This window comes from Mobula birostris, chromosome 6, assembly GCF_030028105.1.
Source record: "Mobula birostris isolate sMobBir1 chromosome 6, sMobBir1.hap1, whole genome shotgun sequence".
NCBI lineage: Eukaryota > Metazoa > Chordata > Chondrichthyes > Myliobatiformes > Myliobatidae > Mobula > Mobula birostris.
In genome coordinates, this window is record NC_092375.1 from 84,327,968 (window position 1) to 84,342,277 (window position 14,310).

The 14,310-nt window shown below is 40.2% G+C and overlaps 1 protein-coding gene across 2 annotated transcripts in view; it reads right to left on the reverse strand.

Moving 5' to 3' along the window:
- Window positions 1–14,310, reverse strand: part of rnaseh2b (ribonuclease H2, subunit B) — a 105,481-nt gene that overhangs the window by 16,579 nt on the left and 74,592 nt on the right. For both annotated transcript variants that reach the window (XM_072260759.1, XM_072260758.1), the window contains exons 8-9: window positions 4,126–4,207; window positions 1,495–1,543 (exon numbers count right to left, since the gene is read on the reverse strand). In XM_072260759.1, coding sequence (XP_072116860.1) covers window positions 1,495–1,543; window positions 4,126–4,207 — 131 coding nt within the window. The remainder of the gene's footprint in view (window positions 1–1,494; window positions 1,544–4,125; window positions 4,208–14,310) is intronic.

Sequence of the window (14,310 nt, forward strand, 5' to 3'; positions counted from 1 at the left end):
TGAGTAGTCCCAGTACTTTCCAGTTATTGCAGTATTATATAGCCCACTATGTTATTGCGTGTGATTACCAGTACTAAAAAAAAAATTTCTGGTGAAGTCTTCCAGTAATGTTTGTGAAAGATGTAGGTACAGTAGGCACAATTCTATGTATACTTAAAGTCGACAATGAGAAAGAGATCTTGCAATTGGATTTTCACAAGCAAATCAGCTCCATTAACAGAACATGGTTCTATTCAACCAACTTGGATTCATTTCAAAGTGTAAGATAGATACAAAGGGATAACTGAGGTTTTGCTGGCTCAGAAATCACAGTGGTAGCCAGAAAATAATGTGCACAGCATGTGCTAATAATGTTTTGTACTGATCAGCCAGAAATGTTAGGTGATACAAAAATAACAAAGCCCTGATAGGTGGACTGACAGCAGACCTGCCTACATAGGCTGCTAACTAAATCCATCCAGCTTTGCTCAGAATGGGGAGCATGGGACAACACCATCACCATGGAACATCCCATATTATTTTGGGACTCAAAGTGACTGGTATGTTCTCTTCAATGTTGGTGATACAACCTTTAATTATTCTTTATTGCCCAAGCATGTTCAGGTAAAATCATAAAACCACTTAGTAAAGCCTACAGATTCTCCTTGTGCACATTTCCATCACTGTATGACATCTGTAGTCCATTTGGGTTTGAGCACAGTCCAACAGCTCCATAGTAGCTTGCTTGGTATGTCCACAAATGTGTAGACGTTAATGAATTCAACTGCATGAATTATACTAGTAGGTATAATAGAACACAAGGAAATTTTATCTAACTCTTATAAAATAAAAGGATTGCAAATGGAAGCTGTATACAAATTAAATTATGCGGTTTGGTGGCATTAGCCAAGGGAAAGTTGGCCATGATGTCAGATCAACACAGACAGGCTTCCTGTTATAGAGTCAGAGGCAGACAGTATAGAAACAGGCCCTTTGGTTCCCTGCCATATTTATGTCAATCATCAAGCACCCATTTACCAGAACTCTGTCTGTATACCGTGGTGATTCTGGGGCTCGCCCAGATACTTCCAAAATGGTCCACCCAAAAGGTGATTATTGCACTTGTGCAATACTCTTATAATAATGAACACCACCCCCAGCAAGACTGAACTCCCTCACTACTACAATGCTGCACTATAGGCAGAGTTGAAATTAAATACCAAAATCTTGGAGTGGGGGTTAATTCTTAATGAAAATCTGAAGCGTTTACAATTATTCTGATTAGAATCTCTGATTTACTTGAACTTGTGAGAACCTGCACTCTTACTACAAATCTCTTTGCCACAAAGGATAAGCAGATTGGAATGTTCATCTTTCAAACAGAAACAAATATTCACTCCATTCAAACTAATTATAAATTTTTCCTTAAAATTAATCAGTTAAATATTTCCTACCAAAACTTTTACTGGGCATCTATAATAGCACAAAGCAAAAATGATCAATGCAGAAACAAACCTTAGATGGTGGTTCATTTAATGTTGCGTTGGTTGAAATAGCTGGCAACCTAACAAACAAATACAAATAATTCCAATCAGGTAGGTTTTAGGATACAATAATATTATTGAATCAAAATTAGGTTTAATGTAACAGGCATGCAGTATTGTGTGAAAGCCTTAGGCACATATATACAGCTAAGGTGGCCAGGGCTTTTGCACAGTATTGTAGTAATTTTATGTATTGCACTGAGTGATGATAAACCTGATTCTGATATGGGTCTCCAATGGAGGCCGAGAGCGGGAAGGAGGCAGGGAGAGGGGAGGTAGCGGGAAGCACCAGAGAGACATTCTGTATTGATCAATAAACCAACTGTTTGGAATCAAATGACCTTGCCTGGTGTCTCATGGCTGAGTGTGTCTGCACCCCCAGCACTCCAAACCCCCACGCCCCGGCACCCCTTCATCACCACCTGTCCCACTCGCCTCCTGCAGCTCTCCACCATCGCCATTCCCAACGTTCTTTGCTCCTGCCAGATTTACAAACTCACTCACTGAGCTGTAGTCAACAAACAGCAGCCCGGCGTAGGTATTACTATTGCCCTGGTGATTGAAGCCAAGTGGAGAGACAGTGAGACTGCATCCACTGTAAACTTTTGTAGCAACAGGCAAATTGCAACAGGTCCAGGTCCTTCCTTAGGCAGGGGCTGATTCTAGCTATAACTAAACTCTTAAAGTACTTCATCATAGTACACTTCTTCCAGTACTACAAGTAGAGCAAGACTCCTCCTAGTACTACAGTGGAGTGTCATTTTCGGTTCAGTCTGCAGTGGGGCTTGAATCAAAGACTTTCTGATGCACAGATTACCATCTGGGCTATGGTTGACCTTAGAAGCATTCTTATTTCCATGGCTGACTGAGGTGAAGATCTCAATTCTTGTTCAAATTACTGTACAAGAGAGATTATTGGGTTATGTAAAGCATCCTACTGCATTCAAGAAAATCCAATCAATGTGGCATTCCTCCAGTGCTGTAGCAAGTGTTAGGAGTGGCCCCAATCGTACTCATTGTAAGTTTAACATACTCCAACAGGACACAAGTACTCAAGGCACCCATTTAAGGAATCAATCCTCACTGGTTTTAAACTCCACTTATGACACGTTCAGGTCTTTCATCTGATTGTTGCAGAACTAATGCTAACTCTCAATTAATACTATATAATGGAGCACTAGGTAGAATTACACTGGTAGTTGAAGACGTCTATTACGAATATCCCTTTCACTAGAGGATGGGAAGGGTAAATGGAGTGTAGGTCCTCCAGAGGTCTGCAGATGAGAAATGTTGAATATCAGCAGGTTCAGATTTCTGGCCTGAAGGAAGGTGGGAAGAATGCATTAAACATCATGCTTGCATTGCTCAGAGTCCAATCAGAACTTTTGAGCAAGTTTTAATGTCCCAAAATGGCAATTTAAATTCTGATATGAATGGCAGGTTAGGACAGCCATGTAAATACAGGTTTGGAACTGGCAATTTGAAAAAGCTAAAACTCTTCTATAGGACTGTTCAGATTTTCAATATCTCAAAGCATTAGCATTACATTTTATATCATTGTACTTTATAGCATTCTGAAGGAATATTTCATATCATTCAGAAAAATGAAAATTGCTATTTTTGAAGGTGCATTTTCACATTGGTTGTTATTTTCTTTACATTATCCCTTTGCTCAAATTCACTCCCATCTAACCTAGACGTAGATGCTCTAATCTGCTCAAATTCCTATCAAAGCTATATTTGAAAAGAAATCACACTGACAACTGTCATCAGTGTGATCATGGTAAACAATTCTTCCTTAATCTACCTACAACCTTTGGTTAACTACGCCATCCACCTCCAAACCTTCTCCATTACCTAGCTGGTGAATCAACACACATCTGGTTTCATTCCTGTTCTTCCATTTGTAGTCAGAGAAATATCTGTGTTTGAGTTTTATGTTCATCTTTAATACCCTATGATTTGACAACTGTAATGTTCTAGATAAATTTGAGTTCAAAACATTGCTGCTTGCACACTGACCTAGACTCTCCACCAATTTTAAGAACATCATCTTGTTTTCAATATCATCCCTGGTAACACTCTGTCACTCTAATTTCCTCAGGACCTGTACCCTCACAGACCACTCCAGTTTCTCAATACTCGTCTTTGCAAGATTTGACAACTGACCACTGTGCTTTCCGTGTATCACCTTGGTAAGTTTTAGTATCTTTGCAAGATTTGACAACTGACCACTCTGCTTTCCGTGTATCACTTTGGTAAGTTTTAGTATCTTTAGATCCTATACAAATGCAAACCATTGGTAACACACTGAAGTTCTCAAACTGGTTGGTTATCTTAAATACACAACTGCAGGCTCTATCAACAACCGTCCGTCACTATCAGAGGAGTAAATGAATGGGAGAGTACTTTAGTGTAGCAATAATAAGGAACCAAAGCTCTATTTTGTAAAATTACAGAACTTCACAAAATGCTGGAGGACCTCAGCAGGCTAGTCAGTGTCTATGGAATAAAGTACAGTCAGACCGAAACCCTTGGGCAGGACTGATTAACTTCACAATTAATTTACAAGTAACATTTCTGTAATTATTCAGATACTTACTTCAAGAACTTGAAGAGCTCTGCATTTAGACCACTGGAAATATAATCTGACAGCAAGCCGTGAGCGTATCGTATGTAGTCCTCTGGGGGGAAAAATCCAATATTCACATAGAAAAATGAAAATATGATACCTAAATGCAATACTGAGAATACATTACTTGGTTTATTGATTAGTTAGTGCTAAATTAGTGAAAACATTTGGTATTTTGCTAGCAATTTAAGTAGTCATCAGTATTTCCACTTAATGACCAATTTCCAAGGCTTGCTCAGAAAAATACATCCCATGGTCTGGTCTAACAGCCTCAAAGCTAAAAGCAAAATGTAAGCAAATGTAGGCACACAAGGTTCAAAATATATTCTAGGTGTAGGAAAACTCCAGAACATTCCATGGAAAACCACATATGTAGGATGCGCCAGCATTAGAATCAGATTTAATATCACTGCCATATGTCGTGAATTTTTGTTGTTTTGCAGCAGCAGTGCATTGCAATACATAATAAACAAATTACAAGTATAAATATGAAAAATAAATTAAATAAGTACTGCAAAAAGAGAGCAAGAAAAAAGTGTGTGATAGTGTTCAAGGGTTCACTATCTATTCAGAAAAACAATAGTAATGGGGAAGAAGCTGTTACTGAAACGTTGAGTGTGTCTCTTCAGGCTCCTGTACCTTCTCCTTGATGGTAGCAACAAGAGGGCATGTCCTGGATGATGGATGCCACCTTTTTCAGGCATTGCCTTTCAAATGTGTTCTCAATGCTGAGGAGGCTAGCGCCCATCATGGAGCTGGCTGAGTTTACAACTTCCTGCAGCTTTTTCCAATCCTGTGCAGTGGCCCCTCCATACCAGACAGTGATGCAACCAGTTAGAATGATCTCCATACCAAGTCTCTTCAACCTCCTAATGAAATATAGCTGCTGTCATGCCTTCTTTGTAATTACATCAATATTTCGGGCCCAGGATAGATCTTCAGAAATGTTGACCACCAGAAACTGGTCACCCTTTCCACTTTTGATCCCTTGAGGAGGACTGGATTTGTGTTCCCTCAACTTCATCTTCCTGAAGCCCACAATCAATCCCTTGGTCTTACTGGCATTGAGTACAAGGCTGTTGTTGAGACACCACTCAACCAACTATTTTTATTTCACACTATATTCTTCTTTGTCACCATTTGATATTCTGCCAATAATAGTTGTCATCAGCGAATTTATAGATAGTGTTTGAGCTGTGCCTAGTCAAACTGTTTGGGTGTAGAGAAAGTAGAGCAGTGAGCTAAGCACTCATTTTTGATGTGTGACAGTGATGATTGCCAGGAGATGATATTTCCAATCCGCACAGACTGCAGTCTCCCAGTGAGGAAGCCAAGGATCCAGTTGCAGAGGAAGGTACACAGCACCAGGTTTTGGAGCTGGTTGATAGGACTGAGGGGAATCAGTGTTGAACACTGAGTTGTAGTCAATAAAGAGCAGCCTGATGTAGGTGTTGCTATTGTCCAGTTGATCCAAGGCGAGTGGAGAGCCAGTGAGATTGCATCCACTGTAGACCTACAGTGGCAACAGGCAAATTGCATTGGGTTCAGGTTCTTACTTAGGGAGGAGTTGATTCAGCCCATGACCAACCTCAAGCAGAGCATCACAATAGATGTGAGTGCAACTGGGCGATAGTCATTGAGGAAGCACACCCTGCTTTTCTCGGGCACTGGTATGATTGTCACCCTTTTGAAGCAGTTGGGAACCTCCAACTGCAGCAGTGAGAGACTGAAGATGTCCTGTAACATTCCTGCCAGTTGGTTGACACACGTTTTCAGTGCCCTACCAGGTACACCATCAAGGCCTGATAACTTGCAAGGCTTCATCCTCTTCAAAGGTGTTCTGATGTTGGCCTTCAAGACACAGATCACAGGGTCACCAGATGCAGCAGGGATTTGCAGGAGTATAGTTTTTATTCTCCCTTTCAAAGCAGGCATAAAAGACTGAGCTCATCTGGCAGTGAAGCACCACAGCCATTCATGTTAGGTTTTGCTTTGTAGGAAGTAATAGCCTGCAAACCCTGCCAGAGCTGAAGTGCATCAGATTCCATCTCTAACTTCAATTGGTATTGTTTTCTCATTCTTCAAATAGCCTTGAGTCTTGAATAGAACAAAACTAGCCCTCAGCAGAATATTAATCTCCTGGTTTATCCATGGTTCCTCAAATTTATGTAGAGATACACCAGCAGAGCATTGCAATGGTCAAGCCATAAAGTAATAAAGGCAAGCTGTCCTGTCTTTGCAGAGAATGGCAAAGTCATTGGGCTGCAGGATTGTGTCCAAAATTGTGGATGTGAGTTATGTTTCCATAAAGCAGAGTACACAGCAGTCTTGATGTCCCTCTGGTACTACCATCTTGTTCGAAGGTCTTAAATTATGTTTTCCACTGAGAACAGATTTAGAGTTTTTGAGGTTCAAGGAAGACTAGCAGCACAACTGTGAATTTGGAAGCTAGGAGTTTTAATGAATAATATGTTTTAGCACATTGTTGCTCTTAAGTTCCAGACAAAGTGGGAACATGTTAACTTTCAGACAGAACAGGACAAAAAGAAATAAAAAGAAAAAAGAAAAAAGAAATCAAATATACTGTGGGAAACTATACTGTGAAATAAGTGATCACAACATAGCATACATTCTGGAAGTCTCATCATAAGCACTATGGGGCTCCTTTTGTTCTATAAAAGGATTTGATGAACAAGTTTTTAACCTTCATACATAGATCACTGTCAATTTTTATGTCAGTAAATTCTTTACATGAACTTTGCTCATTTCTATATATTAAAAAATAGTTTCATATTGAAAACTAGTCCTTGTGCAGCCCGGCTGGTGGAGCAATGACATCAGCGCCGGACTCTGGAACAGAGGTTCCCGGGTTCGAACCCAGTCAGGACCGCTCCTGAATACACTTTCCATCCATGCCGGGTTGAGTGTCAAGATTGCAACTCGACCTTGTAAAATAAAAGGAAAAATACTGCGAAATGCCTGTGCAAGGAGTGGCGCGCCACACAGTCTCTCTCTCTTGCTCTGCTCCTTGTAAAGGCATGAAAAAGACATCGTCCCACCAACATTGCACACAAGCAGACGCGCACGCACAGACGCACGCACAAAAAAAAAAAAAAAAAAAAATGAAAACTAGTCCTTGTGAAACACCAGCTTGGAAGCTCAAGGAACATTCATTCAGCACAGAATTCCAACAACACTACTTGACCTCTCAGCATGAACATCTTGTTTTGGGATGAGGTGAGTTACTGAAATAACCAAGTTGTTCTTAATGCAGCAAATCATTTGATTCAGCAGTGGGGTGTTAAATTTCAAGTACCTCAGCAGAGTTTCACTTGATGCCTTCAAACTTTTCTGCAACATAGCTAAACCAGTGGTCAAGTACAAATGGGCACTCCACCACAAAAGTGAGAAAATTATCAGATACCTGAAAATCTAAAGCAACACACACAAAATGCTGGAGGAAATCGGCAGGCTAGGCAGCATCTACAGAATAGAGTACGTAGTCAACGTTTCATGCCGAAACCTTTCTTCAAGACCAGCCAGGAAGCTGATTCGGTACAGAATCCCAGCATCACCACTTGACGTCTCAGCATGAACATCACTTTTTGGGATGAGGGGAGATATGAAATAATCAAGTTGTTTTTAATGAGCAAACCATTTGATTCAGCAGTGGGGTGCTAAATTTCAAGTACCTCAGCAGAGCTTCTTCAGGACACTCCACCAGCAGTTTCTGGAAGGCTAAATTGTTCCACAAAGACCCTCTTCTAGTTCTCTTCAGCACAGTCTTCCTGTTGTCAGAGGAAGCTGAAAATTCAATTTCTAAAACTATTGTCCAAGTCTTCAGGTCCACATGGAAAGCTGCAGAGCTTGAGAATTAGCTAGCACCAGGCAGTAAATAAGTTTGCTCAATATCCTTGACCTTACCTTACCACAGAATCCATGTAATCTGACAGGTGCTTGCTAAAGGGACTACAGTCATAATGCAGCATTTCTAAGATAAAAACCAATTATGTGGTTCATCTGGAATCCACACTAGATACATTTACACCTTTACCTCAAAAGGATTTTCACGGATTGCAACCCACGCTCTACACGAGTTAAAACCTTTCTAAGCACCTGTTCGTAAAATGGGGGGGGGGGGGGCGAAATGGGAATTTCTAAGTGCCATTTTTTGTTCAAGTAAGTTTACCTCCTTGAAGAGCAGTATACATTTCTTTTTAAAAACGTTTTTAGTACGTTCACCTGTACATTGTTTTCAGCGAAGAAACATCTGCTACTGGCAAACTTGTTCACACTTTATGCCTGGCAGAAAGAAATTTCCAATTTCAACACAACTGACCTCTTCAAGTCATCTTGACTTAACATAAACGCTGTCTGGGTAGGACGAAAAGCATGATCAAGGATGCATCTCACCCTAACCATGGACTTTTTACTCTCCTCCCATCTGGTAGGCACTACAGGAGCCTCCGCTCCCGCACCAGCAGGCACAGGACGAGCTTCTTCCCTGAGGCTGTGACCCTGCTGAACCTCGCATCACAGCGCTAAGCAGTATTGCACCCATATTGTACTGTCTCAGTATTTTTATAGTTGTGTGCTGTAGCACTTTTTATTCGCAGTTATTTTGTAAATAACACTATTCTTTGCATTTCTGGTTAGATGCTAACTGCATTTCATTGGCTTTGTATCTGTACTCAGCACAATAACAATAAAGTTGAATCTCATCTAATCTGGATAATAGAACTCCTATACATGGCTCCAATTATCACATGGAACTTGTGGATCAAGATTCAAGTTTGTCACATGTACATCAAAGAATACAGTGAAATGCATCGCTTGCATTAACAATCAGCATACCCAAGCATGTGCTGGCAGCAGCCCGCAAGTGTCACCACACATTCTGGCACCAACATAGCGCTCCTACTATGCTGGGCAGAGTAACACAGATGTTGGAACAAACAAACAACAAAAACAAGAGCCGTTCGTCCCTCCTGTCCTCACTTGGCAAATAAAGATAGCAATGCACAGACTGCACCTGTAATGGAAAGTAACCAGGAATTACAAACTGCTATCAACACTGATAGTTGGCATCAACTCTAATCTTTGCAGATGGATATATTTTCTGAAGTGACAGCATTACCTCACTTAATTCCTCATTTCTCTGACGCAGTACCTAGTGGTTCTGTTTCTTCGTTTACTTCAGCTTTCAAAAAAATACAGCAGGTCCTAGTAGTTCCTAGAGATTAAAGAGCTGAACACACCTCTCTGCAGGTAACAAAACAGCTTAAAGCTGAATGTCGGCTACAATAGACCCATAGAAACTACAGCACAGAAACAGGCCTTTTGGCCCTTCTTGGCTGTGCCAAACCATTTTCTGCCTAGTCCCACTGACCTGCACACGGACCATATCCCTCCATACACCTCCCATCCATGTATCTGTCCAATTTATTCTTAAATGTTAAAAAAGAACCCGCATTTACCACCTCGTCTGGCAGCTCATTCCATACTCCCACCACTCTGTGTGAAGAAGCCCCCCTCTAATGCTCCCTTTAAACTTTTCCCCCCTCACCCTTAACCCATGTCCTCTGGTTTTTTTTCTCCCCTTGCCTCAGTGGAAAAAGCCTGCTTGCATTCACTCTATCTATACCCATCATAATTTTATATACCTCTATCAAATCTCCCCTCATTCTTCTACGCTCCAGGGAATAAAGTCCTAACCTATTCAACCTTTCTCTGTAACTGAGTTTCTCAAGTCCCGGCAACAACCTTGTAAACCTTCTCTGCACTCTTTCAACCTTATTTATATCCTTCCTGTAATTTGGTGACCAATACTGAACACAATACTCCAGATTCGGCCTCACCAATGCCTTATACAACCTCATCATAACATTCCAGCTCTTATGCTCAATACTTTGATTAATAAAGGCCAATGTACCAAAAGCTCTCTTTATGACCCTATCTACCTGTGACGCCACTTTTAGGGAATTTTATATCTGTATTCCCAGATCCCTCTGTTCCACTGCACTCCTCAGTGCCTTACCATTAACCCTGTATGTTCTACCTTGGTTTGTCCTTCCAACGTGCAATACCTCACACTTGTCTGCATTAAACTCCATCTGCCATTTTTCCAGCTCGTCCAAGTCCCTCTGCAGGCTCTGAAAACCTTCCTCGCTGTCTACTACACCTCCAATCTTTGTATCATCAGCAAATTTGCTAATCCAATTTACCACATCATCATCCAGATCATTGATATAGATGACAAATTACAATGGACCCAGCACTGATCCCTGTAGCACACCACCAGTCACAGGCCTCCACTCAGAGAAGCAATTTCCTGGTATGGAAAACAATGTCCTGGTATTTTGAGATTCACCTACAGCAATAGATGCTAGACTGATGAATAACATTCATGGACAAGATCAGTAATTTTTTCCAACATCTTCTAAGTTCTAATACAAACATAAAAAAATTTCCAATATGGCTATGCAATGTTTTAATGTCAAAGATTTGAATATGATGGTCTGCAATCCCCAACTAAAACAAAATAGTTGCCCATACAAAAAAGACCAATGTTACTGTAAGAATAACATAGTGAGTACTGGGAAGGATTTGACATCTTTTTTTTAAAAATCATTCTCTGAATATTGGGTCTATCTACAAAGGTCCAAGTGTTTTCTTAATTTTTGCAGATACATTTGAGTAAGCCAGTATTCTCAGAGGATTCACCGAGGATTATAGTAAAATCAAGGGGCTGGGGTACATTGATAGCAAGTTGCAGAGTAACTAATTATCATGATGCCGAGATATAAGTGGATTCACACCTTTGTTTGAAAGCAGACCTTGTCACACAAATTTCAATTAGACAAAAAAATATAGCTAGAAGACTCCAAAGTTATCCAGTTGTCTTGGCATCAATGACAGGAACGTAGAAATCAGGATTTTGTTAAGAGCCCAGGAGTGGTTTGGCATCTATAGCAATAAGTTAAAAATAAGCCTGAGAATGATGTTAAAATATATTTCAACATTTTCTCACGGATTTTTTTACTTCACCCATCAGGGTCTGAAAGTGAACTGTTCAAGCTGCACTCCAAACAGATCATCTTTCTGGTTAATAATGTTAAGTAACCCAATTACATGATAATTTTCCTAGTGGTGTTGGGCTTGGATTCTACACCACACTATCCTACTTACACTTCTGAATGCATCAGAACTTTTTCCCCCACAAACCCTGCCCCCCACTTTACACTATATAGATGTGGTATTATAGTCTTCAATGGCTGAAAAAGGTTGAAGGGGAGAACCAATTCTTCTTTCAACCCCTATTGCTGAGATAAACTTTACCAGGGTAGCTTCAGCTATGCCACTTGCATCTACCGACAGAGTGGAGAATTATTCAGGTATGGCACATCAAAAATGGTAGGTCCCCAAATTAACTACTCGTTGATGAACTTTCTATTATCAGAAAGATGATGGAAAATGTAAACACAAGAAAGTTTGCAGATGTTGGAAATCTAAAGCAACACACAAAAAATGCTGGAGGAACTCAACAGGTCAGGCAGCATTTATGGAAATAAACAAACAGTCAACGTTTCGAGCCGAGACCTTTCTTCAGGACTGAAAAGGAAGGGGAATGACATGCTATTTTACAGCAGACATGCTATTAAAAGGCATGTACGCAACCAACAACTTGCTCACTAACACATTGGTTGAGTTTTGCTAAGGCTACTCAATACCAGATTTATTAATGTCTTGACTTAATATGAATCAGGAAGAAAAGCAGATCATTCATTGCTAGGTCCAGACTCATGTATGCTTCAGCGAATGATGACTTAAGAGCTCAGCTTCTGAGTAGGCACATACATAGTCTGTGCAGCACTGCAGCTCAGTGACTGAGGTTCCAGAAGCAATGGAGATTGAACTGTTTTCCAGTTGCTCTGTAGATTAGCACCACTTGAGCTGAAGGTCTGCTGGAATGGGAGGTGCAATTCTGCAATGAGGAAGATTCAGAAGATGGTGCTGTCTGGTGGACCTCAGTCTGCACTGTCATGGCTCATGAGACATCACTATAATCAAAAATGATTCAAGGACATTTAGGAATGGGCAACAACTATCAGCCTTGCTGGGAAGCCACAAAGTGAGAATAAATGAGGAATGGCAGCCAGTCGACAGTGACCTAAAGAGTAGAATGACTCTCCATTCGCTAGAAGATCTGAGCATCAAAGAAAACATGAGAATCAAAGTCTCAGTACAAAATACAGTAATTTTCCACTTGATCCGATTCCCAAATAATAAGGCTAAGCTGATCCACTTCAGTAAACATTTTAGTTTTGTTTTATATGTGTCCATAAATAGACATCAAGCACTGGACTGGCTTGGGCATAGAAATACTTTTACATAATAAATTAAGTTTGACATATGAAAAATGCACTCAAAATGCAAAAATGGATCAGAATCAGATATTTTTTGTGTTGTTTTATTTGCACCCATTTGAAGAAATTAATTTTAATTTATATTGAGCCTTTAATCAACAGTTAATGAATTATCTAACAGTTAAAACTTGGGAACAGCTGTTAGGCAGTCTCTGTTTACTCTCTGTACGAGTAAACATTCTCATCACTTTTATCCTCCAGGCTATTTTCCCATCATTTATCTAATTTATTATTTAAAACTGACATATACAATATACTAAAATCACTAATTTGGTTGTATATTACATCTAATGAGGCCTGAATTTTGACTTCTCTAGTGCTACTGATACCTTAGCATCTCGAGTCCAGAATCTTATCAGGCTCAGTAGCTTTCTTCAACCAAACCAATGTAACTAAATTTTATTTTAATGCATCACAATATCATAAAGCTCCAGTGCTCCCGATGTGATCTCCTCGACATTGGTAAGGCTCATCATAAATTGGGGGTCTGCTTTGTCAAGCACCTCCGCTCCATCTGCTAAAACAGAAATTACCGCTGGCCAAACATTTTAATTCCAATTCCTATTCCCAGTCTGACATGTTGGTCAATGGCATCTTCTTGAGGCCACCCTTAGGGTGGAGGAGCAACCCATCTCTGACGATTGACGATTCTGAGCCTGTACTCGCTGGAATTTAGAAGAATGAGAGGGGAATCTCATTGAAACCAATCGAACGTTGAAAGGCCTAGATAGAATGGATGTAGCAAGGATATTTCCTATAGTGAGGGAAGACTAGGACCAGAGGGCACAACTTCAAAATAAAAGAACATACATTTAGAATGGGAGTGAGCAGGAATTTCTTTAGCCAGAGGGTAGGGAATCTGTGGAATTCATTGCACTGGCGGCTATCGAGGCTAGGTCACTGGAAGGTTGATAGATTTGTGATAAGTCAGGGCATGAAAGCTTATGGGGAGAAGATGGGAGAACATGGTTGAGAGGGAAATGGATCAGACATGATTAAATGGCAGTGCAGACTTGATGGGCCAAATAGCATAATTCCGCTCTTTTTTTTAATTTTTTGTTTTTATGCCACTTTGAACCATATTCTTCACTTTAGTGACCATCAACTCAAAGTCCTTGTCAAATGTCACTGCCACTTCTTAACTTCACCTAATCCTCACTTTATTTCTAACAATTAAACAGTGGTTATTATAGTCAGCCAATGTCTAATGTGCATGAATAGGTTACAGGAAAATAAGTTGGGCAATGGGATGGATAGATAGGATGGCTCTAACAGACTAAGCTGAATGGTTTCCATGATGAATTGAACTATAATCTAGCTGACACTTGGACTTTAGCCATATCCGTTTAAGTTAGTAGAAAACCTAAATGAATGTGGCTAAAGCATATCCATCATCGTGTACTTTTGCCAAAGTTTGAAGTTCTAGCACATCTTTATCAGACAGCACAGTGCAGCAGCTAACATTTCATTGAGCAACTGGAGGGGCAACTTTGCTTCCAGAAAAACATCACTGATCTCCATCCAGACCTGTTCCATTCTCCATACAGAATGTGATTGGATGCCGCTGGTCCTTTGCTCTATTGAAGCCCATCATTCTTGGAAAAAATTAAGTTAATTGATTGAGCTGTCCACATTTCAGCTCCTCTCTATATATAGTAATGTTGACATTGCCATGGCCAAGTCTAGTATTTCTATCCAAGTCATGCACCATTTTAACAGATAACCAAAG